The 26,017-nt window shown below is 36.2% G+C and overlaps 2 protein-coding genes across 6 annotated transcripts in view; one reads left to right on the forward strand and one right to left on the reverse strand.

The window, feature by feature from the left end:
• The window catches only part of SGCE (sarcoglycan epsilon), a 32,090-nt gene extending 18,869 nt beyond the window's left edge, over window positions 1-13,221 (forward strand). For 2 of the 4 annotated variants that reach the window (XM_050891699.1, XM_050891700.1), the window contains 8 exons: window positions 429-501; window positions 1,333-1,531; window positions 3,218-3,380; window positions 6,766-6,977; window positions 7,735-7,761; window positions 8,475-8,663; window positions 10,285-10,328; window positions 12,918-13,221. In XM_050891699.1, coding sequence (XP_050747656.1) covers window positions 429-501; window positions 1,333-1,531; window positions 3,218-3,380; window positions 6,766-6,977; window positions 7,735-7,761; window positions 8,475-8,663; window positions 10,285-10,328; window positions 12,918-12,934 — 924 coding nt within the window. In that variant the 3' untranslated portion in view covers window positions 12,935-13,221. Of the gene's footprint in view, window positions 1-428; window positions 502-1,332; window positions 1,532-3,217; window positions 3,381-6,765; window positions 6,978-7,734; window positions 7,762-8,474; window positions 8,664-10,284; window positions 10,329-11,165; window positions 11,201-12,917 lie in introns of all 4 variants that reach the window. The other 2 variants (XM_050891701.1, XM_050891698.1) reach the window with 2 other exon arrangements.
• Window positions 13,222-17,956: 4,735 nt separating this feature from the next.
• Window positions 17,957-26,017, reverse strand: part of CASD1 (CAS1 domain containing 1) — a 32,155-nt gene continuing 24,094 nt past the window's right edge. For both annotated transcript variants that reach the window (XM_050891655.1, XM_050891656.1), the window contains 6 exons: window positions 24,099-24,178; window positions 23,146-23,247; window positions 21,664-21,804; window positions 21,044-21,121; window positions 19,976-20,068; window positions 17,957-18,902 (listed from right to left, as the gene is read on the reverse strand). In XM_050891655.1, the coding sequence (XP_050747612.1) occupies window positions 18,636-18,902; window positions 19,976-20,068; window positions 21,044-21,121; window positions 21,664-21,804; window positions 23,146-23,247; window positions 24,099-24,178 (761 nt within the window). In that variant the 3' untranslated portion in view covers window positions 17,957-18,635. The remainder of the gene's footprint in view (window positions 18,903-19,975; window positions 20,069-21,043; window positions 21,122-21,663; window positions 21,805-23,145; window positions 23,248-24,098; window positions 24,179-26,017) is intronic.

The raw sequence follows: 26,017 nt of genomic DNA on the forward strand, positions 1-26,017 counted from the left end.
GATCTTACAGTATTGATGGAGGGGGGGTTGGAGGGTGGATGGGGAAATGGAGAAACCAGTCTTTGCTTATGGTAGTTCTTAAATCAAAGGTAGTGGAAAAGAAAGATTACGCATGTATGCCAGAACGCTTTTATCTCGACCAAAATACATTATTTTCACATATATCCCTTGGGTAATTGTATTTGGCTATAGACTCGTTGAGAAAGTGCTAGTATCCTGACTTGAAGGTAGTACTGCATCAAACAAATTGACCTTACCTTTCAAATTTTATATTAATGAATGAATGTTCATACATTTCAAAATAAGGAGGCAAAGCATTTAAAAGTTGATAAGTATTTCTAAATTATTAATTTAATTTTCATTGATGTTCCATTTACCTGATTTTATATTTGCATTGTTGTTTTGCAATCGTATCTTTTTCGCTCTAGATCACTGCATATAACAGGCGTACCTTTGAGACAGCAAGACATAATTTGATCATTAATATAATGTCAGCAGAAGGTATGTACAGAAAATAGCTTGTTGTGTTTTGAACTGAATAAGCAAAACGATCTTATGGGCTCCTGTTCTCTTAAGATTAAAAATACTGTAAAATAGTTGTCTGGTGTTCAAGCCAAATGCAGGGGCACAAAGGGGAAGTAAGAGAATGTTCCCTGTTTTGATTCAATTTGTTATTTTTATCCAGATTATTACTGTCAGGTAGGACTGTTATTCCTCATTCATAAAAAAAGTCTGTTTGCCTTTTGTTTTTGTTTTTGTTTTTTTTTAATTAATTTGAATTTTACCCCCGTCTGTTCAAATGGACCTTACGTGAAGGATTTTACTAGTTTTTTGCATTTTGTTTAGTTTTCTTAGCTCTGCATGCTCTTTATGCAGAGAACAGTTGTATAGGCAGATTCAGAAAACAACAGATTATGCCATATATGGATGTTTGTGTCCTTAAAATTAACTCTTTTCATCATATTTACAGTCTGGAGTATTGTAGGTTGGAATCCATTGTTGCTGCAGATCAGTTTTGACCCCCAAATTAGCATGAATGTAATTTTATCTGTTTAATGAAGATTTACCAGCTGATACTCTTTTCCTCTAGTCCGCTCCTTCATCTCGCAGTTGTTTTATAAATAGCCAATGGTTTTCAGCTTAAGTAACAGCTACTGGTACTAACTATTTAATTAAACGTGATCACATTAGGTTCAAAATGAGCTAGTTCAAATACAAGATTTTTGGAAAGGTGTATCAATCTTAAAGTGGTATTACGTTAATTGTTACTTCAAATTCTTTGTTATGGAGCCTTTGTTTAAGGCAAAACTCTTCCTTTTTCATCACAACTAGATTTTCCTTTACCATATCAAGCGGAGTTCTTCATAAGGAATATGAATGTAGAAGAAATGTTAGCAAGTGAAGTTCTTGGTGACTTTCTTGGAGCAGTGAAAAATGTATGGCAGCCAGAACGCTTGAATGCTATAAACATTACTTCAGCCCTCGACAGGGGAGGGAGAGTTCCACTTCCTATTAATGACATGAAAGAGGGGTAAGCACATGTGTCAGTCTAATGTTTTTGCTTTACTCTTTTTTTTTTTTTTTTTTTCCCCTTACTGAAAAGCTTAGTATTTTTTCAGGTTTTCTAGAAACTTTGCAATTTCTGTTTTATATTTTGGAATTAAATATGAAAAGTTTACTGATGGTCTGAGCCCCTGTTGTACCATGGGTTTATCGTGTTAGATACCGTTTCAACAGGTGACAGTTCCTATATATTGATTTTACAATCCAAGGAATACTAATAAATTCCATTAATTAGAAAACAGTTGGTAGAAAATATGCTTATTTTGTAATTCCAGTCTTGTGAGCAGTTGTTTGGCATGCTTTTCAAGCATTTAATAGTTCCGAATTCACAAAACTCAAACTTTTGAAACAAGGTGTGATAGAGCACAGGTTACAAAGACGCTTAGATTTCTGAGAGCATCTAGCATGTAACAGTGTCATTTGTAGCTGTACTCTTACTTAGTGAAATTTAGTTATGTGCTTCAGGAGCACTGTGGACTTTCATCTGAAAGTGATAAGCTGAGGTGTCTGGGGATTTTAGGTTAGTGCGTGTAAACTGCAGGAATGCACTATTTCCAGTTGTGATTTGTAACCATGAATTCTGTTCTGAAATGTGATGCTTCACTTGGAAACTAATAAGGATTCAGTCTTTTCAAAATATGGTTGTGGTAGTGCTTTTCCCTGGCAAAAATAAAGATGCCTAGATATTTTTAGATATTTTAAGGTCAAATAATATCTAAGAAAGGGCTGAGGGTTCAAAATCCGAGATGTGTGCAGAAAAGATTGTTGTTTCAGAGCCCTTTAGTGCATCTGGAGTTTCTGAGCACATCTAAAGAAGGAAAGTGACTTCTGTACTAACCAGAGTAATAGCAGAGCTACTTAATACAAGTGGCTACTTTTCAAACATTTAGTTAGATAATGCCTAGTACACCAAATGGCAACCAGGACCTAATTTCTGTTTCAGGATCCATTGATACATTATTACCTGGTGCAGCAGACTGTATTTTCCAGCAGCGTTCTACATATTCAAATACGAAAATGAATAATACAATTAGTGCAGTAGCTCTTATTTTATGTACTGTAATGCTAAATGAAGTATTAAGTTTACATTCAGCTTTCAGTATTCTGCAAATTTTGTTGGCGGTGCATAGCTACAGTATGGAATCTTTTAGGAGAAGCTGGGGGCTTTGGCAGGTTCATGTTAGTATTAGGTTTAGAAACAACTAGTCCTCATGAATTTTATTTGAAAACATGGGGAGAACTTCTTTAAAAATACTATGCTGAGCAAGACTGAAGATTTCCTTAAGATAAAATTATACTATTTTAATGCAATTTTCAAAAGTAGTACTGATTTACTTGCATGAGGAACCTACACTTGGAGCTCTATGACTTCCTAGCAACTGACAACTCTGATGGTAAGCAAACATTTGCATTATGCAGCAAAACAGAATACATTGTAATAAGTAGCTAGAAAAAATCCTTTTGACTTCTGTCTGTTATTCATATGCTTAGATACAGTATACTATCAAGAAAAATGATTTTTTAAAGTAATTTTAGTCTTTAAAGCACAGCGAATGTTACCGTGAACAATAATAATGTTTGGAAGAGTACATCATTGTCCTTTGGGGATTTGTGAGAGGTATCCTGACAGTCTGTCACTCATCTCTTTCTGCAGTGTGTATGTTATGGTTGGGGCAGATGTTCCATTCTCTTCATGCTTACGAGAAGTGGAAAATCCACAAAATCAGCTGAGATGCAGTCAAGAAATGGAGCCTGTAATAACCTGTGATAAAAAATTTCGTACTCAATTCCATATCGACTGGTGTAAAATCTCTCTGGTGAGTTATTTTATTATTGCATAAAAATGTTTGTAGAAGTACAATATTTTATGCCAGACATGATTTAGGTAAGAGCTTTGTCAGCCAGGCCAGACAGCTCTGCCAAATTCCACTTTATCATGACTGATGGACATTGTTTTCCATCTAGGAGACACTCTTAAGATTGTGAAAGGATTTTGCTATGTGGGCTGAATTCTGTTAGAGTTGAGCACCAATGAGACCACCATATTCATTTTCAGTAGCGGTGACTTATATAAATGGCCAGAGAACTCTAGGGCTTACAGAACTAAAAGTAATGACAGAATTATTTAGGTAGGTGTAGTTCATTAATTCAGTGTGCTAATACTGCTAGTTATACTTGCTTTCCTAAAATGTGTCTGTGTATATATATATGTTTTCTCAAATGTTGAGTCTACAGCACTGACCAGTTAAGTAATATTTCTATGCCGTTAAAAAAATCTCTGAAAATTGTCTAAAGTATATTTCATATTAAAAACAAAATAGAAAAAGAAAAGAAAATAGTGTTGACTAATGAAATCAAAATAAATGGGAATGTTCTTCTCAGTCGAATACAAGAAAAATGATAACCGAACACTAGACTTATTTGCCATGGAAGGAGTGTAATTCCCAAAGAGGCTTTTTAAGGTTATTTTTGTTTAGTTCTGGTAAGGAAAATCAAGAAATGATACAGAATTGGAAGAGAACATTGCAGATAAGTTTGAACAAAGATGGTGAAGGTACATAAACTTAGATGATTGTTGAGCTACTTCAGACATTACCCAAGAGGAAGCTGAAAGGGAGATATGAAAGGCTTTTGTACAATGTAAAAAATGTACTGAGTATGAGAAATCGATAAACAAAATCGAATAGATAACTTCCAACCCTTTCTTTCTATACACTGTAAATTAGGAAAGCTGTTAGAAAGCTGGAAAATACTTGTTTTCAAAAGAATATCCAGTTTATTTACTGTTTATTGGCTTTCTGTTGAGAAATTGCAAAAGGTACATGTGTACATAACAATACTTACCAGCACCTGAAAAATAGTAGAAGGCAGTCAGCCTTCGTCAAGAACAAACTATGTCAAGTCTTTGATTTCCTTCTACAAGAAGGAAGTAGAACAGAGGTGCAGCAGCAGATGTAATTTATTTTTGGTAAGGTTTTTTGATACTGTCTCATAAGCAAGCTCAGGAACATGGCCTAGATGAAGCTAGGACCTAGTGGAGAGCTGGCTGGATAGCCATAATCATAGCAGAATTATTAATAATTCCTTGCCATTCCTCATTAATCAACTGGATGATGGAATGTGCTTATTAAATTAAATTTGCGGGCCCCATGAAACTGAAGGGATCTGCAGGTGCATTGAAGGACAGGATAGAATTCAGAAAGGTCTTGAGAAATTGGAGAAACAACCTTAGAAAACAGGGTGAATTCAAAAGGAGCAGCAGAGTAATAGTGCATTAATGCAAGAATAATCAACAGTACCCATGCAGAATGAAGAGCAGCTGGTTAGGAGTACTTCTCCAGAAAAAACATCCAATAGTAACAGTGGCTCATAAACTAATCATGAAGCAGTGTTGTCGTGCTGTTTTGAGAAAAGCAGAGATTGTGTAACAGGAACAGGCTCTCAAAGAGAAGCATAATTTTCTACAGCAGCCCATAACCCAGCCTTCTTGAACTTGGCGCTTGTTTTGGCAGCATGCCACAATAACTGAATTTAAACAGTCTTAGGTGGGTTTACTGTTGCCAACGGCATTGCTGCTGCATGCTGTAACTTCGTGGATCAAAGGGAAAACGGAGCCAAGCTTCTCTCTATCTAATCACAGTCTGCTTTTCACAAGGCAAGCCAAGGGGAAGGAAGTCCCCCAAGATCCGTGAACTGGGAGGGAGTTGAGCTCCATTTCCCATGACCACAACAGAGACCAGCGAGTGAAAACACAACCATCATAGCCTCTTCCTCCCACTTTTTATGAGGCGATGTTGGCGGTTAGCGCCTAAATCAAAGAGTAGATTTACGCTTGTGGGTCCCAAATACTGAAAAGAGGGGCAACTTAATACATGATTCCTCTTAACGCTGCTTTCTGATAGCTTGCGCTCACGCTGTGCATGGGCTTCTGTCAGTTACATCAGTAGCTGCATACATCTTTTTTGTGCGTCTGCTTAGGGCTTGAGATTCAGCTAAGCAGCCAGGTAGAATTCATAACATAAAATATACTGCAGGATTTAATGAGTGAAGAATACATAAATTAATTTTTGTCAAACTGTCTGGCACTTAAAATATATATATATATATACATGTGTATGCGTTTGAAGCTCAACATAACATTATTTCTAGCATTCCATGAAAACCTGTTCATCCACTGCATAAGTTTTAATACAGCGTTTTATGACTTAAAGTGTAAATTATAAAGAAATGACCATCAGTTGCAAGATTTCTCAATGAACAGTCAGGCAAAAGGTCAAGCATGTAGGCAAATATAATTTATTTTCATTAATGATCTGGAGAGAGTTTTAAAACTAACACTGATAAAATTTCACAGTAATATCTAACTGAAGATAAGAAAATGGAGGTAGAAAATTGAAAAGTCATGTGGGAAAGGCAGTCAATTAAATGCAATAGGAAATTCAGTAGCAAAAAAAGGTCGTATTTCTAGGAACATTAGATACAGACATAAAAAAATAAATAAAAAACTACTTGTGACCAGGAATGCAGCCTTCTGGAGGTTAGTTGAATTAGGAGGTAGAAAAACCTTGGAACTCTGGCTCTGATCAACTAAATGCACATCTCATGTCAGGGTGCTTCCTGCATCACTGGGTGGGAGCTGCTCAGTCCTCAGCAGGTCTGTTCATGCTTCTTGCTTTTTTGAGCCCTGGATGCGAAGCTCAATAGGAAGAAGGAGGAGGAAAATCCCTAGGTACTCCAACTCTTCATCTCTACCACCTTCATACAAGAGAGGGCAGTATTGTTATTTAGGAAGACTAGTAAGAAATGGATTAATTCAGCAAAAAGAAATCAGTATCAAATAGTTAGTTTGCAATAAAAATGTTTACTGAATTTTTACTCAAATACTACTTGTGTGAGATATCCCTAAAATTAATCTGTAAAACACATAGTATCTCTGGTAGGCACAAAATAAAGTAATAATGTGATAATGTGATAAACTAATAAAGTGATATTACTTATCACATTGATCAGAATTTTTCAACGAAATGTTAGGTTTTATTGGTTAAAAAAAGTGATTGGATGAAATGGTATAGAATTTGTCAAATGTGTAATATGGATTCTTTTATATGTTATGGCTGGTTAAATACGGCCTGTTTTTACACACTGTTACTTTGTTATATAATTGTCTTTTTTTTTGTCTTTTTTTTTTCCCCTGGGTATCAGGTTGACAATACAAAACAAGTTTCCACCTTTCAGGAAGTGATTCGTGGAGAGGGGATATTACCTGATGGTGGAGAATACAAGCCACCTTCTGATACACTGAAAAGCAGAGACTATTACTCGGATTTCCTAATTACACTGGCAGTGCCCTCGGCAATAGCACTGGTGCTTTTTCTAATACTTGCCTATATCATGTGCTGCCGACGGGAAGGAGTGTGAGTACTTTAACACACTAATAAGTAATTGTAGATTTTTCTAAGATTATAATGCATAGAAGACTATTTGTTAGAAGAATTCCATTCAGTTCATTAAAAACATTTAAAACAGGCCAAAAGATATCTGCTTGAAATATTGAACTATTTCTCATCTAAGCACATACAGTAGTGTTTCCAAGAGAATGGATACAGGGCCTTTAATTGTTCTAGTTGAAAGGGTTAAAAATCTCAACATACACACAAAACCACAAAATCTTCACGTACGCACCACTCTCCAAAATGCCCCAAACAAATAAACTACTAATAAAGGATCATTGATTCAGGAAAATATTAAGTAATTTCTAAAATGCTAACTTTTATAAAATAAATCTGGTTGAGGATATGAACTGAGTTTAGACATATTATAAAAGAAAAACACATAAAAGGAAAGCAGCAAGTAACGCAATTTCTGCCATTTCTTACACAAACTACAATTTCATTTTGTCACAGAATTTATTTTAGCCAGAAGCTTGTTCTTTAACTTGCATTTTCATTTCTCTGTGTGTGTGTCTGTGTGTGTGCCTGTCATCAGTATCACATCTCTATACGTGCGTTCATCGAGGCCTCATCATAAACCCAGTTGCAAATGCTGCCAAGTTGCGTTTAGCAATAACGTTGTCAGCATTTCTACATCATGTACTATTTTCACCATCAGATAGATTTAATGTTCCAACTATCAATGCTATTATTTAATTCATAAATTTTGTTTTGTTTTTAGGGAAAAGAGAAACATGCAAACACCAGAGTAAGTGTCTTCTTTCCTGTTATTTTTCTTTTACCATTTAATTTTCATTCTCAGTAGCTTGTCATGCTTCATACATGTGTGTCAAAATCTTCTTTCATTCTCTCTAATCCATGGTTTAATTCATAAATGTGAAAGCTGCTTTTAAATCAGATTCTTGGCAAGGATAGAAGACCACAATAAAAAGGGTTTGAAATTAATGACTGTCAATTCAAAATAAAATAGTGCTGTTAGCATAAATATGTTAATATGTAATTTATACTCCTGGTTATTGGACTGCCCAGCCTATATCGTTACAGGCAGTAGACAGGAGAACAAATATCCTGGAAGGTATCCAGTACCTATACTATTGAGTGTTTTAAAATTAATCTATGGGTTTTTATGAATCTACCACAAGAATCGGGAGTTAACCAAAACTTCTATTTTAACTGCAGCAAATAAATGGAACATTAGCGGTAAATTGCACAGTCTTGGATCCTATGAAAAGTACTTGTCCAGACAGCAAAATCTAATGGAATAATTAGTGCCTTAAAAATTAAATAAATCCAATATTTATTAAATTAACTATGTGAAGGTTTACTGTAATTGCTGCACTGTAGAGTCTGTAGCATGCATCAAAGTCCTTGTATTTTTAAGAAAAATAATAATTAAAAGTCTATCCATTTTGATAGAGCATTTAAAATATGTATTTACTATTTTATTTCCTTTTGACGTAGTATCCAGTTGGTCCACCATAGCGCTATACAGAAATCAACCAAAGAGCTTCGTGACATGTCTAAAAACAGAGAGATAGCATGGCCTCTTTCAACGCTTCCTGTGTTCCACCCAGTCACTGGTGAGATTGTCCCACCCCTTCACACAGACAGCTACGATAATACCAGTATGCCACTGATGCAAACCCAGCAGTAAGTATTTAGATTTTATTTTGTTGTTTAATACTCACTATGTTGCATGATTTAACTATGGATTCTAGTGCTTGTCGTCTGCAACGTGTTTATTATGGAGGTATCGGCAATGACTCTGTAGTTCAAGATTGCTCTGACGTTTGCGTTTCAAGCAGAAGGAAAGGCCTTCTGTTACAAAATTAAATGGCTGGGTTTCAGTCCGCAGACTTGGCAAGAAGCTGTGCGTGGAACAGTTACATTTCTGCATATTTTGGAGAAAAACTACTTTTGACAGAGGAATCACTTAGAACTGTTCTATTTTAGACACCCTGCCTCTTAACCCATGTCTTTGGAGTTCTGGTATAAAACTACGACCGGGTTGGTGGTAGTTTCATACCAGAAAAATCCAGACTTTGTAAGTGGTTAGTCATGTACCTGTCACACATGGTTTATGTTTGAAATGCTAACGTTGAACAGAAGAGCATATTCCATTACACAGATAATAAATACAGGCTTGCCAATGAAAACGCTCAGAGCTCTCAGCCGTTTCCATTGTTGCCAGCCTCTCTCCAAGACAGAAACCAGAAAAATATTCATTTCTATTCCTTAAAGTTCATTTATCAGTAAACTAATGAAACTATTGAGACAGACCCATCTAGTGCTTTGCACATGTTCTAATTCGGACCAGTCGGTAGTGCTGTAGAAAAAAGGCATTTCTAGAAAGGTTTGGCTGAGGTGTCTGGGGTTGAGCAGATCTGAGGCAGTGGTCTCCGAAGTGGCTGGCGTTGTTTTTCAGTGCCATGGTATGACACTAGCTACAGCCGGTAGCTCCTCAGCTGGCAGGCCTGCATGGCCCCAGTGATACTGGTCCAGTGCCAGCACTAACTTCGCCCTAATTTGCACGTTTGCCCTGAATTCCCTTCGTAATGTAGATATGTGCTAGAAGAGTGTTTTCTTCTCCCTGTCCCAAAGCTAACTTCTCCAGAAAGTACAGCTGTATAAATGACCCCTTGAACAACTGCTGCAAAGTGCTCTACCCTGTCTTGTACAGTTTCTTCTCTGTTCAGAATAGCAATTTTTTATGACTGGGGTGCCAGAGCCGGTACCAAAGGCTTTCTTGAGTTGTACATAGAGTATTTGTCTGCTTCACCTACATTCCAACCTCTGATTCCTTTCTGTAAAAACAACCTTAATATCCGGTGTTAAAATAGACACTTAAGCAGCACACAAAAATGAAACTTTACCTTGATAAGTGAACTGGTCCGATGCGTAAAACTAGTTGACCATTCATTCATTCCACAGTCAATAATTAAGTTGCAAATACTGTCACCTTTTCTTTATTCATCACTTACGGAAACCAAACTTTGTATAACATCAGAAACCTGCAGTGGCTCTTGTTACCTCTGGCGTGTCACGAAGTCTGAACCTTTGAATCTAGCTGACAAGTGAAATAATAGGAACTACCCCTTAACACTAATTTTCTTTCATTGACTTGGCTAACCTTTTGACAACTGTATTTGCATAGTGAAAACGTATTATTGCTTCATAAGCAAAAAAATGAAGTTTAAATACTGAACTTTCATGCATAATATACTTCAGACTTTGTATGGAAGCACTAAAGATATTAAATTGTTTTTTGTAGGAACCTGCCACATCAGACTCAGATTCCACAGCAGCAAAGTGCAGGTCAGTACTGAGCAAATATTGTAACTATTAAGTGACCAGTGCGGAGGAATCACTAGTCAAAACACGTACAGTCTATGGACAGTGGAAACCACTTTCAAATATAGTAAAGTATTACAGCATTGTCATTCCAGATTTTTTTTTGCTACGAGTGAAAATTTTGGGATGGGATTGATTGAACAAGTAGGAGAAATGGTACATTAGGACTCAGCATGAGACACTGGAATCTGGTACAGCTAAGTCAGAAACCTCCTCATATAAATAATTGTCTATTACAACAGGAAGCTACAGCCAGATTCCCAAATGTGGTTACACTGTTCAGATTCTCTAAAACTTGATAGGAAATCTAATTCCCACCAATACTAGTTAAGCTCTGAAGAAGGAGCTTTTTCTTGCTGTTACTAAACATAAAGAGTTGATATTGGGCAATCGGTGGTGAGGCACATATCCATGCTGCAGGTTTCCCATGTCTTAGTCATCGCTTTTACATCATTTTCACAAATCCTCATGTACTGACTGAGGTTGTGAATGATCCCATCAGAGTATCGACTAAGGCTGATTGTTCTCACTAGTTAGCGTATCAGGTCTGAGAAAAAGCTACAGCCGTAGCCACGTGAAAGGGGATAAGGATCATACAAGGAAAATGTAGAGGCCAAAGTATAATTTTTGAATATTCAAAGAGATATTTAGGCAAAACTCTAGAGAGAGAGATATATGTATTGAACATAATACGGGAACTACAGCTCCAAGAGGAAGACTTGTTTTAACTTAGCAGTTACATAAGCAACTCTCTTTTCATTCAAAATCCTTCTTCTTCATTACTGCTTTCGGGGATTAAAGGAGAATTTCGTATGACAACATTTCAAAGATTTGAGGCAAGTATATAATAGATGCTTCTGCCCATGTGGTGGTTTTTTTTTTTTGTTACCTGGAAATTAAAAACACAGTTATATAAAAAAAAAAAAAAAACCAAACCTGACTGCAGTTCTGCTAGCTTTGCTATTTGTGTGCATTATTACACATATACTGGAAATGGCAGATGACCCTGGCAGTCAAAGCCTCAATGCAAAGCCTCCAGCACTGGTTTGGGTTGACATTTAGCATAGCTCTTAACACTCACTGCTGCAGGCATTTAGAAGGCAGAATAGAAGTGTCACACAGTTCAGCTCTTCTGTTGTGACTGTTTTGTTACAAGAATTCCAGTCTGTCTTGCAGTAAAAAAGATGCAAAATCACCTGGTAGTACTGTATGTTGACAGCAGTGAGAAATTTTTAAAAAGGTATGAAATACAAGCTAGCATGGATTTGTTGCTTGCAAGTCGCACTGCCATGAAAGTAGATCTTAAAAATCCTCCTGTGTCTGTATTTTCTGTAGTACATTATTTTGGTAGAATACACCTGTTCTTTCACATTCATCACAGATGCTGCCTGTGATGAGAAGCTCTCAGGGAGCGAGGGGAAATGTATTTGGGACAGACAATGTTTCCTCTTCTCTTAGTTTACAATGACACCTTCCTTCGTGACTCAGATGTGCAGACGACACTGCAAGCACTTCCATGACATGATGGCATGTGCCTCTTGCAGTTTATCTTCTAAAGGATATCTATGACTCGTGTTGTCAGAAGGTTAGATTTTTAGAAAGTTATGATTTAAAATAAAATTCAGGCGCTCCAAAAATTTTTTAGTAGCATCAGTACAAACTTAGCAATCAATTATTGATCTGTTCAAATAAGAAATTTGCAGAACTAAAACACTTAAGGCCAAAAAAACTATAGAACTAGACATTCATTGTTTAATTTTCTTCCTTACAGAAAATTCCCAATAATAATATACTTGGGATTATTAACATACTATCAGTCACCACCATGAATAAGAAGATATTTCTATTTTAAAGCTCCAGTAGACCATACTTAGTAATTTGAAGAGCAGACCGTGTCTAATAACCACTATCCTCTTCAGGAACTACCTGAATCCCCAATAAGAAACTTTTTTTTTTTTTTTTAACCTTATATAAAAATGCAGACTTAATAGCTGACATAATGCTTGACTATTTCACAGAGTTAAAACATAATTGGGAGAGAATTGTATGAAAGGTGACAACTCACATCTCACGTTTACATTACAGTGCTGAAAATTGCTACTGGTCTCCAATATGAAAAGGGGTATTAAGTTTTATAATTGTCTCTATTGCCTGGCAAAATTCGTGAGGACTACTTTAAGGGCTTAGATGAAAAAGTTTATAGGATATTCCTATAATGCAAAAGACTAAATAGTGCATGTACGCTGTATACTGCATTTTCCATTTTGAGCTTCACTGTCTCCCTATAAAGCCTGTTAGATCCCAAATGGAAAGATAAATTCCCAGTTAAACAATCTTTTCCCAGATCTCTCCCTTCCCAGAAGCAAGCAAGGAAAGCTGCTTCATGTATATGTCGTCTCCTGGTCCAGGTTGTACTTGTAGTGTTTCTCCAATGTGGTTGTTGATAAAGGACTAATAAATACTATTTATGTGCTGTGCTACCAATTGACAGTTCAGTAGTGTTGAAGCATCATCTGCCACTGATGGATTATATAAATTCTCATCTATTTGCAGGTAAATGGTATTCCTGAGGAAAGAAAACTAACAGAAGCAATGAATTTGTAATCAGAGAAGGCAGCAAATTGTCTTATTTCCTTACTTGTTCTGATTGATGCATGAATTTTTCTGGTGTATATTGTGCATGCCCACAGTATTAAGATGATTTCAGTGCCAGAGAGTACAATCACTTCCATATAACTAATGTACTGTATCCTTTTGTACTTTGGACACTTTTGACAATTTGTAAACACTGATAACTTTTTATATTTGTTACATTCAGAAAATAATCTTTCAAATATATGTATTAATAAATACCAAACTTTATTCTGTCTTGTGATCTCTCCTGAAAGTTTTAACAGGGAAATCAAAACTTCAAAATAAGCACCAGGTTCAAAGGATTTCAGACTGTTCAATGGGATGATAGAATTGCCTTACATTTGCACACAAAAAGCAGCAGTGTATAAGCATGAAAACTTGTGCAATATGATGAGGCTCAGAAATTCCAGATTTATTAGGCATTAATTTTTTAGAGATTATCAAAATGTAATGAGCAAAGTTATTTTTGGAAAAAAACAAAACAAACACAAAACCGTAAAATTATTCCTGTTGAAAATTGGATTTCTGTTCCTTTACCAGATATTTACCCTATTTGACAACTTGTAAGCAATAAAACATTTAAAATCTATCCATTCATTCATCTGGTTATGTTAGAAGAAACTGTTACAAACTACTGTAGGCAGAAATTAATGTCTGCAAATAAACAAGGTAAATTTTGTTATGGTATACATGGACTAACTTTTAACTCTTTAAAAATACTCTTTAAAAATTTTTTTGTGATATTCCTGATGCCCCGATGCGCTTTATTTTTTATATCCTCCACATTCTTTGTTCCTTTTGGAGCAAAAAGAGTTGTGGGAGAACTAGCTATCCAATAAACCAAGGATTATTTTTTAGCATCTTAAAAAGGAGTTGATTAAATACATACTTTCCTGGGAGGTGGCTACGTTGAGAGGCATTTGTCTGTTCAGCTGAAAGCTTAATAATATGAACTTTGTTAAAAGGATCTGAACTGAGGTTTCCTCATTTTTCAATAGATGGTGATAGTTTGTATCTCCTGACACTTTTCTGCGTATTATAAATGAGTTGGACTTCAGGGTCTCCAGCTGTAACAGCTCACACCAACAGTTCTTGGGGTTTTACCTCGAAGCATCATACTGTTTTAAGCTGACACTTACGCTTTGTCTTTTTTCTGTAGTATTTTGTCTTTCAGAAGCTGTATGTTCAGCAGGACATTGCATTGTAAGCAGAAAGCTGTGTCTGCTTTAAAATTGCTAAATGCTGACTGTATTTCCTTAGCTGAGGTTTCTGCTAAGAGAAATTCTGAGTAATTTAGGAATTTAAGACTGAGGCAAAAAAGAAACTGTAAAATAAGGTTATTAGGGTTTGTAGAAAGACCAAAGTCGTCACTGGCTTTTTTTTTTTTTTTTTTCTTTTTACAGTCCTTCAAAACACAAAACCTCATTTTGTTTGCTTAAAAATGAACATCATGATGTGTTTATAGGCTTGGACCTGAATGCAACACTTCAGCAGATAGTTAAAACAAGTCCTGAGCTGCTTTTTAGGCACATTTTGTGCAACAAGTATGATAACTGTTGCAGCAAAGTGTATAATCGGTGCTCAGTACATCGTACATACTTGTAATTGTCAAGCCTTAAACGTCCGAGTTTGCAAGGCTGCCCTAAATGCTAAGCACAACCCACAGAATATGTTAACAAATGCGTCTAGCCATAGGAATAGTGCCGGTGGTTATTATGCTACGAGAGGTAGCTCAAGCTACAGTCATATAAGTTGAAAAACTAAGTCAGTTTCTGAAACGGCTGGAATGAAGAGCCATTCCTGCTTACTTTCAGAGTGGCACGCATCACGCCTACCTCGTCCAAAAGGTACCAAGGAAGAGCTTTCATCAGTCAGTCAGCCTCCTAAGAGACCCCTCCTTTCTTCCAGCAGCTTGGATGGTTATCGGTGAAAAGTGAATTAGAATACTGCACACTGAGATTCACAGTAAATTAAAAATTTACCTCTCTTATCCAAGCTGTGAAAAATTTTGAGTGCAATCAGCATTTGGTTTCTACTAGTTTCTGTTAGTTTCTACTACTATTTTCAAATGTATGAGCTGTCAGTGCTTTGAAACAGAAATGAATGGAATGGATTTTAAATAACGATTTTTAATGCAATGTAAGACTAAACTTTTGTAAATAGTATTGGTTTGGGATCATAACAATTTCTGATAACTTGAGGATGACATGACAATCAATTAAATACCGATTGAGCTGCTCCCATCTTATTTGTATTAATATGTAACAGTGCCAATATATTTAAGGAAATTTCTTAAACTGTTATGTACATGCATAAAGAATCAGTTTGTACCAGTGGGTGCTCCACCTATTCTGAAAAGAATCTAATGATGTAGGTGACTTGGGTATTAAGCACACCTGAACTATTTTATGACTGAAAGCTTCATTCGAGGTAAGTTTAATAGCAAATTATTTATTTTTACTTATTGAAATAATTAATATGGAAGCATAGATTTATAAAGCTGTCTAAAGACACTTAATGGCTAAAGAATTAGTAAAAGTGCTGATACTTAAAACAGTAAATTCACGGCCTCTTCTAACGATGTACGATGACAGTATGAACTGATTTTGTATTGGTTAAGTGACAGTTGCAACCAAATTAAATAGAAAGCACTACAGATGTCTTTCTTTGTAAATATATGAAATGTGAAATCTAATAAATAGGAAAACATTAAGTAGTGATGTTGCTGCCTGGTTATTTTACATGATGATACCTGAACAACTTCATGTTAAAGTTGTTAACATTATGGACAGTGATACTGGATGGTAAGTGTCTAAGAATTGAAGTGGAGCTGATTGTGCAGGGTTTCTGTTTAACTGGGGGAAGATGCCCAAACAGGTGTTGTAACTGGAAAGTATGAAGAGTATTTGCACCACTTTTAGTTCAGATACCCACATCAGGTATTATTTTTCTCCCCGATTATATAAGGAGCTCTGGGGATAGGAACTACCACCCTGAATCCTTTGTGTAAGGAGCCCCTTCTTCTATTTAGTGTGGGACTTAACTAGCTAAATTAAAAGCTAAAAATTCCTTAACCGAAACAAATCTTAAGGATTGGGTTTCTTGATGTTGCCAGACTGAAGAAAAGCCAAGGCAGTTCCTCTGCTTTCATGCAGAGCTCTGCTGCAGAGTTTCTAGCTTGTAACCCAAGGGGAAAAAGTATTCAACACCTCCGCTGCAGGGTTCTGCTGCAGTCCCGCGAGCTCCAGGGGTGGTTTTGGCTACCGGAGCTGTGATTTCATCAGACCTGGGACAGTGCGATTTACTGCAGAAGAATCTTTCTTCCTGTATTGCATCTGAAATAATTTGCGATACAAGTGAGTATCTGCCCTTCATTTGAAGTAACAGTAGCCAGGATATCACTTTGGAGAAACTGCAATACTAATCTGTAATTTAAGGCAGGCATAATAGTGAACTGTAGCCCAGCTAGAGTCAAGCAATAAAAAGTTTTTACTTAATTGATGCTGCTCCCATTACAAAAATAAGCATCCACAGCACATTTATTTAATGTTTAAGTTACTTCATATTTTTACATAACCTGAAAAGAAAATATATTTATCCCACATACAGTAATAGTAAACAAGTGCATTATTTCAAACATTAAAAATAAATCTTTTAACCAAGTCTGTACAACAGATAAATAAAATTGTATCTACAATACTTAAGTTGTGAAGAACAAAACAAAAATTATGCCTCAAACTCACAGTTCCCCATTGCTCCTAATACTGGCATAGATGAAGGTTATGCATCCTATCCCCCACTACAGTGTTCACCTATACCATTTCTTTCAGCCATTCAAACGTCCTGATCGAGGAGGTTAACTTTCCAAACATTGGAAGTAATGCACACAAAGAACAAATAGCTGAGTATCTTTCCAATAGCATCAAAATAGCTGGCAGACTTACTTAGTAAAACTGCTGAATTTGGGGGAGGTAAATGATTTATTTTTTCTTTTTTATGATGAATGATTGGTCATTCTTTAAAAGAAACTGTTCACCAAAAAAAAAAAAAAAATTGAAGCCATTCTTTTCACAAATTTTTTTTGCACCCATTGGTGGCTGCAAGTTTGAATTCCATTTTTTAACTGGGATAAGATCAAAAACATGTACGTGACAGTAGATACGGTACAAATTAGGATTCATATTGTTTATAATCATACATAATTGCACACATGCTTGGAAAACAATATTGTGCTCATGTTTTTGACTGCTAAGAAGTAATCAGTAGAAGAATAAAATGAAAAAGCAACTAGAGGTCAAACTATCGCTTGAACCAAAACCACAAACAGCAAAGAAATGACCGTAACTTCACTGAGTAAGTGGAACATAAATTACAGCTTGTCACTGCCACACTGAAGGGCTACTTCTTTCAATTTTACTTTTTATGCTAAAGGAAAGAGTTAATAAGAAAGATGGGCACTGCTAAAAAGGATGGGAAAAAAGGTTCCTCCAAACTCATTTCATTTGTAATTCTGAGACTCAACCACCTGCATGCAGCAAGATGACCAGTCAATCCCTCCTCCTTGTGATATCAACAGATTGACTTGCATCCTTGACTCGCATCCTTTTAAATGAAAATATTATTACAGGAGAGAATATGGCACCAGTTCCCTAATGAGACCTAGTTCAAAGTCACCTACAAACTCAGAACGAGGTTCGAAGATCGCCGTTCCCCTGTCCTCCCGTTTCCTTGAGATCTGATGGAGTGGATATGATGGGATTTCATCTGACCGGAAAAGGTTGGAGGTGTTCCAAAAATTCTCCATCTTCAACTGCATCTCTGAAAATTATTCATCTGTGTGTTCACTGGGATTGTACAGAGAACTGCACATAGTTAAATGAATTAGTGGAAAATTTATGAAAAAGCAAACAATTTTAGGGGAAAAAAAAATCAACTTTTCTTTGTAAAAAATTTCACCTCAGAATTCACCGTATTTGCTGAAAACATCTTAAATTTCTAAAAAAAACCCCCATAAAATATTATGTAAACTTGTATATAATCTTAAATCACTAATTGGTGATGACTTTTTGGTTCCACGTATAAAGGGTTTCATATAACGTATACTATCTCCACCCAAAATACTCATTTCTAAACAAAAAATTATCATTTTGTTCAGAAAAATGCCCTGGTTTACCAGTAACTTCATGTTTCACATCAGCTAAAGGTGACCATTAAGGAAGCATCACAAGTTTGCTCTTTTTTTGTTCCTTGACAATGATTACAGCATGTGTTAGGTATAGGCGGTACTCTAGTAACATCCACTCGTCATTCGGCTGACCTAAGGTAAAGTTAATTCCGTGATATGCACATGATATTGCTAAACCATTTAACTTCACTTCTTCGTGTCACGTTTAAACAGATATGTAAACAGAAACATATATCCAGTAGAAAAGACTCATTTTCACATGCAATTCTGTACAGTGCATTCTTGTTTCTCAGATCATTTGAGAAGGCCATTTCCACACAAAATATGTACATTTGCACTATATACATTTTCCACACACTTAATTTAAATGTCTTCTTGTACCTCCAGTTGAGAATTTTTGTTCAGGCAGACACAAAGTAAACCTGAAGAAAGTTTCCAAGAATCTTTTCAAGTTAATGCCTTGACTGATCTTGCATTGCTGAGAAGAGGAGCAGTCCAGAAAAGAATCCAGCTATGCATAGCAACCTTTTCAGCAGAGTTGAGTTATCTTTAGGAACCACAATCTGTGCTAGATCATTAGTGATCTGAGAAATTTCATGTGCCACACACACAAATATAAAAGTGCTGACAAGAACATTAAACATTGGATATCCAGGAATTAGCACCAAGATCCCCTTTGTGTCTGCTGCCAGCCAAATATGGTATTGGCAAATGAAAAGCTAAAAGAAAAAAGAGTGTGTTTAATAATACTTATCTATAAATATTTTTACTTATATAAAAAGATATAATTATTACTATTGCATCAACTGACACACTGTACTGCTTGCCAGACATTTATGATTAAATAACATACTTTGAGAAGCTGTTTTCCACGTCTTTGCTATAAGACAAAACTATTAGTCTGTTTCAGTACACAGTAAAATGGGTTTGCTTAGCCCTTAACCAAATACGGCATAGGGAAGCATCATTTACATTATGTCAGAATAGATGAGGAATATGCCTCCACCCGGTTACTGTATCTCAGGTGAGGGACTGAACTAACATGCCTGCACATAAAAGATAATGCTTCAACTGCTGGTGAATGCAAAGGTCCCTGGAGTTGATCAGCACCTTAAAGTTCACCAGGAATCAGAGGGGTGAAAATGTGATCCTTTAAAAAAAATTCAAAATCATGTACTATGTATACATTGTATTACAATGAGTTTCTCCTGTAAGTTCCTTTCCCTTTTTAAAATGTATTTTAGTAATACAATAAAACTAAACATTTAATATTACTAAACAGCAAATAAAATGGAAACCAAGATAATTCCTAGTGTTTCAAAATAATACACTCAATGGAACAAGATAACATTTGCACTAAGAAGGGTTTTGTTTGTAAAGTTACATTTGTTTATTAATGCAGGAAAGCTTTCTAGGGCAAACACATTTATAAGTGTACTCATGCTAGTCAGTATAATTCATGCTGATTCTTCAACTGGCTTAAATTTTTATCTTCCAACTGCATACACACCACACCTTACTCCAGCATTAAATCCCCACTCTCACAACCCTAAACTCCCCCTCAAAAACAGCCTAAGAAATAAGTTTGCTACTGTGAGACTGCTATTTCAGCTATGATTTTTAAGTGTAGACAGAAGCTACAATGCTAAAAGAGGTCAAGCACAACAGCATGGTATTAAATAAGCCAATAAATATCTTCACTATTTATGTGTTATACCACAATTCAGATGATAATAAAACCACCTTACATTTCTAAGTTTCAATTCACTGTACTTCTGATCATTCTACTTACCTCTAGAGAAATTTTGCCAAACCAGGCAAAGAACGAGCTATACACAGATCGGACATATCCAGGAATGTTCCTGATGAGGATGAAAGCTAAAATCTTTAAAAAAAAAAAAAAAAAAGTTAAAAAAAAGTGACTGTGGATGACAAGCAGATTACACACACTCAGAAAAGGTTTAGTCATTTTCACTGTCTAAAGTGAAGTGCATCATGCACTAAATTTTCTTTAAATTCTAATAAATATATAAACCAAACAAAAATCCATGCAGTTTATACTTAACAAAGTAGGTCTTGAAATTGCAAATCTCTTACACACATTCATATAGCATAGCAAGTCACATTCACATCTTCAGTAGAATCATGGCCTTGATGTTGATAGATATTACTATACACTTACTAGGCATGGTCACAAAGCATGTTATACCATGCCAGTCTAAAATGAAGGTGGCCACAAATCTGAGTTAACCCTCAATTTTTAAAGAGAGGGTGTCAAGATGGACAAATTAATATTAAAAAATTAAGTCACACATGCTGCTCCTCAAGAGAGCTGGACAAACTATTAAAAAAAAGGAAACAGAGAGGGAACAGAATGAGACAGCTGGGGTACAGTGGGGCAGGGGACACAGTAAGAGGAAAATCTAAATTTAAGAAAACCACATGCATGCCCCTGTGGCCCACCTCTTGTCTGCGTAAAAGTGACTACAGGGTCCCACAGGTTGCTTCCTACACTAATACCTCCCAAACACTCGTGCTTCCCTACAGCTTTCTTCTTTTCCACTGCTATGCAATTAGTCCAAAGTTGGGTTTGGACTTAAACAGTGCATATGAAACCTACACTAAGGACATCAAGGTTAATCAAAAGCATAATCATGGTATGCAATTCCAGTGCTTAAAGGCAATGAAAAACAGCGAGCAATGTAGTTAAACCCTTTTTCACTTTCAGACATGAGAATGAAACTCAATATCTGACATTCCATGCTAAAGCAAAAATGTATTTAAAAACTATTTTTAAAAAGGCCCAAACAAGAACAGACTAGATTCTATCACTGTAAGGAAAAGGACTATATATAATTACCTGCACCACAGAAACAGAAGGATGTAGTTCATTGCACTCTGTCTTGTTTTTACAGCTACTAGCCCAAATAGAGTAGGTCTAAAAGATATAAAAATCAGTCTGTGTAGCAATTATATGTAACATTTCAAAATGAAACAAGAGGTAAGCTATTTTGAAGTGCTTCAGCAGCAGTTGGTTCACTAAGATGTGGGACAGTAATAGAAAAAACTACACTGTGCTTAGTTTTGTTTCTCTCAAATTCTTTTTTGCAACTGATGAATACCATACTTATTCATACCCTAAGACACAGGCATACTGTTGACAATTTTTTCATCACAAATAGACAAGCAATCAGGAGTGGAGATAAGACCTGCATTATCTACTGTATTACTTTTATGATCCAATTTTCTTGTAACTTTTGCAACAAACTGAAAGAGTGGTGATGTTTTCATCTACAATTGACTGAAAGGAAAAATATTTTAGTGAGTAGATAGGTTGGGCTGTGCACTAAAACACAGCTGAAATATCTCCAGATCAAGATTTGATTTTTTAAATGAATATATTTTCTAAACAAGAACTTCAGAAAACTTATTCTTTACAGATTTCCAAACCTGACGACACTAGTTATACTAGGTACGTACCAAAAAGGATACAACTGAAATAAATAATAAAACATTTGAAACTCTGTTGGAGAAAAGAGGATCTCCCTTTCCTTCTGATATCATCTGACGTTTCTGCAATGCCAGATAAATAAAAGCAAATAGCATCCCATGAAAAACCACCTGTAAAAGACAAACAGAATGCAATGAATATTTCATGGCTTTTATAAGTACTTCAGGTACAAACTCTTAACAGAAATGCTACAGGATAAACTATTTGTAATACCAAAGCTTAGGTGTCAAAAGGTCCCTTCCCAGATTTACTGAAGCAAAGAAAAATAGGCTTTCTACACTCGGTTGTCATAAGCTGCATTTTTAACTCAACTCAAAAGCTACAAATAAAGTACTCTTACTAATGCTTCACAGAGCATTAAAGACACAACAATGAAATTTCAAGAAGCTTTCAAGTACCTACTATCCCCTCTGCAATCTATACCAGCATTGAAAAGGGCTTTCTCTGGGGAAAAACCAGGAGTCTCTGGCCTTCTCTCCAAGTTGGCAGGTGAAAACATTCAAGAAGCACTACAAGTACTTCCCTCTCTTACAGACACAATTCTTCAACAGAGCGTTTTATGATCTTATGCCAAGTTCTCATTAGCTAGCAACACGATGCTGTTTCAAGCCCATGCGGTGCTTGTCTTCTGTATTTATTTTGGGACTTCCTCTTTAGTGGCATCACAGAAAACACACTGTTCACAAGCAACAAAGCTCCAAAGCTCTGAAACGTCGCAATGCAGTGTGTGCTGCTGATGGGAGCAGCCCAGGACGTGACAACTGTGTGCTCCGCAAATTTCAGTTACTGAAGACTGCCAGAGGGAGAAGCGTGCAAGTGATCCCGTTAAGGATAAGGTCAGCAGATAAATGCTCCCTTCTTAGAAACTCCACTTACCTTACCAAGAAGGCAAGAAAAAGACCAGTGTCTCCCTGTTCTATTCCCCCACATTGTAGGGTCAGTAACTGGAAAGAAAGCACGTTCCCACTGGAAAACCATTTAAAAATATGTGCAAGAGTAGTCTGGTTTGGGCATCAAGACCCTGATTTTAAAAGTGTTTTAAAGGTTACCTTAAAAGAAATATATCCTTAATTGATACAACTTTCAAAAAATACTATTTAGAAAGCCACCACAATAATTTGCCTTGTATTTCAATAGCCTGAAGTGCTACAGGTGTTAAATTTTCACAATAAAAATTTCGAGAAAAGACAACTAGGCGTCTTCACGACTTTATTTTTTAAAAGCAAACTAAGCAGGATCCAGCAGCAAATAAATCAACATCCACCTTTTAAGCAAGGCTTTGACAGGCATTTGCAGAAGTAAGGTGGATGTAGCTTAGTCTTTTATTAAACAATCCACTGGGAAAAACTCCTGCTTTCTCTGGAAGAAAGGAAAACAACCCTCCCTCCCTCCCTCCCAAATTAAAAAATACACTTAAAAGACCTGTATAAATTTATGCAAATGTTACATACATAGCGATCCAACTTCCACCTAAACCACCATTCATAGACATTCCCATTCAGTTCAAAACACTTGGACAGTGGCCAAAAAGAAAATATCTTCTCAAATGCACCCTGTAAAACATAAACATGGCAAAAGCATTAACACTGATGTCAACCATATTTACTAAATTTAAATCAATATGCTGTCTTTTAATATTATCACATCCCTATTTCACTAGCTACATGGCATTACCGAAATAACAGGCTTCCTTAGAAGGCATTCCCCCTCACAAAAGAAAAAAAAAACAACCCAAAAATACTTCTTCAGATGAGAGAGGGTTTCAGTTTTGCTTCCCATAAAGGTACTGGCACGCCTTCCATTTTGTACTGCAGGCTTAAAGGGAGAGATCCACTGACATGTTGGGGTAACAAATGCGTACTCTGCAGAAGACTACAGTTCAACAGGCTTAAAACCAATGAGGGATTAAAACCACACAAACCCCCCTGTAAAATCCTAGAGTGACAAACTCTGCCCTTACTTCTGTCAGCTATACTCAGAGCATGCAGTAGGTCGCTAATTTAGGATGAGAACCAGTCTTTTGATAAGGTATCAAAGCCAACACCGGGTCTCTAAGAGACACAGATCTTCGTATCACCGTATCACCATATGCTAGCAAAACCCAGCAGCATTAAGCACATCAAGAAACCTCCACCCCAAAACCAAGGCATAGACGTTTGTATTTATTACATTTGTAGTAGTATACTGAAAACGTGTCAAGCATTACAAATGAGTAAGATACAGAATTGTGTTTTTTCCATCATCCACACCAATTCAAATACGAAAAGAAACTGAAAGGTTCCATTTTTTTTCTTCTGTATTTACGATACAGGAGCAAATGTAGAAGTTATGAGCACATTAAAAAGTAGAGATGGGTAATATACTCTTAGGTCGTTAAGGATAAAAATAGTCAAAATTTACAAACCTGAGAATATGACAGAAAATATATACATGTCAGTAAGCAAATCAGTTTCAGCAGTAAACCAAAGTGCCATAAGCAGTTCCCTGAGGAAGAAATAAATTAATCAGTATACAGTCATCAATTTTTCAATAGCAAAACCCAGGACACATTAAATAATAATTGCCAATTAGTTAGTGTAGCTATACTTAGTAATAGATACATTCATAAATAAATGCTCAAATATTACCAGCAATATTTTATCATTATCTACATTTACATATTAAATTTTACTTTAAGCAATTAAAATAAACATTCACAGCAATTAACAACCTATTAATCCTAAATTAAGCCTCATGTCTAAAACAGGGACAATATACATACAGAAAGAAGAGAATTTAGGTGTTCAAACAGAAACACTATTTTAAAGCCTCTGCTTTCCCAAACACTCTGCACAGGCAGTCCTTATTCTAGGTGAACGTAAATAAATAAATAAAACAAAATGCCTAACAGCTTTTGTCATGTGAAATAAGTAGAGCATATATTATTAAACTTTGAGGTACCAGTCGTACTCCAAAGCTCAACTGCAGGCCATTAAGGACAAGTATCTTGTTAAGAGAAGCCCGAGAAACTGCTCCTCAAAGCTGTCAAATGATATTAAGCTCTACCCAAGCCTGAACACTGCAACAGAGATCATCTCCCTCTCTCGCCATATAAATTGGCGGCTGTAAACAGGGACATAAACAAGTGAAAGTTGTCATGGAAAGATTTTCTAGTTTCACAGTACACTATTGCTCCGAAGTACACAATAGTCATTTCTCTGTATCTGGAACAGAAGTGCCTTTGTAGGGAAAAAAAAAAAATATTGGAGCTATTTGCCTTCGAGATATCTTGTAAAACTACTCTCTAATTATATTTTTGCAGCATCTATTCCTAGCATGCATTTGGTATATTTCATTGTTGTATCTACAGACTATAAAATTTGGATATTACTCCACTAATAGGGAAGGAGGATCTAAGACCCTTAAGGTTTTAGTTCTAATTTAGGTGAATTAAATAATAAGCATTTATCACATGATGACAGCTTTTCAATGAACTGCAATGCATAAAATAAACTGGGATTTCACTTCAATTTTTATTTAAAATACCCGTATCACATGACATACTTCTGATAGTTCACTCAATCTAAGATACTAAGATAACAAACCCCATGTTCTTATTTGGCAGGATATAGCAGAATTGGTGCTAAAGATGGATGAGACATATTGGTGTCCTGGTTTCAGCTGGGACAGAGTTAATTTTCTTCTTAGTAGCTGGTACAGTGCTGTGTTTTGGATTTAGTGTGAGAATGATGTTGATAACACGCTGATGTTTTAGTTGTTGCTAAGCAGCGCTTCTCTTAAGTCAAGGATTTTCAGTTTCCCATGCTCTGCCAGCAAGCAGGTGTGCAAGAAGCTGGGAGGGAGCATGGCCAGGACAGCTGACCCGAACTAGCCAAAGGGATATTCCATACCATAGAATGTCATGCCCAGTATACAAACTGGGGGGAGTTGGCCAGGAGGGGCGGATCGCTGCTCGGGCATCGGTCAGTGGGTGGTGAGCAACTGCATTGTGCATCACTTGTCTTTTCTTGGGTGTTACTTTTTTTTTTTTGTTATGTTCCTCTTCATTATTATTATTATTATTATAATATTATTATTATTATTAGTTAGTAGTGTATTTTACTTTAGTTATTAAACTGTTCTTCTCTCAACCCACGAGTTTTACTTTCTTTCCTCCTCCCCACCCCACTGGGAGGGGGGAGGGGGAAGCGGCTGCGTGGTGCTGAGTTGCCGGCTGAGGTTAAACCACGACAATTAGCAACGCAGAATGGGAAAGTCTAAACGCTCACTGTTCATGCCGTACCCGTTAGTACACTACAGCAACAATGTCAGCTAGCATAGAAT

This window comes from Gymnogyps californianus, chromosome 2 (assembly GCF_018139145.2).
Source record: "Gymnogyps californianus isolate 813 chromosome 2, ASM1813914v2, whole genome shotgun sequence".
Classification (NCBI taxonomy): domain Eukaryota; kingdom Metazoa; phylum Chordata; class Aves; order Accipitriformes; family Cathartidae; genus Gymnogyps; species Gymnogyps californianus.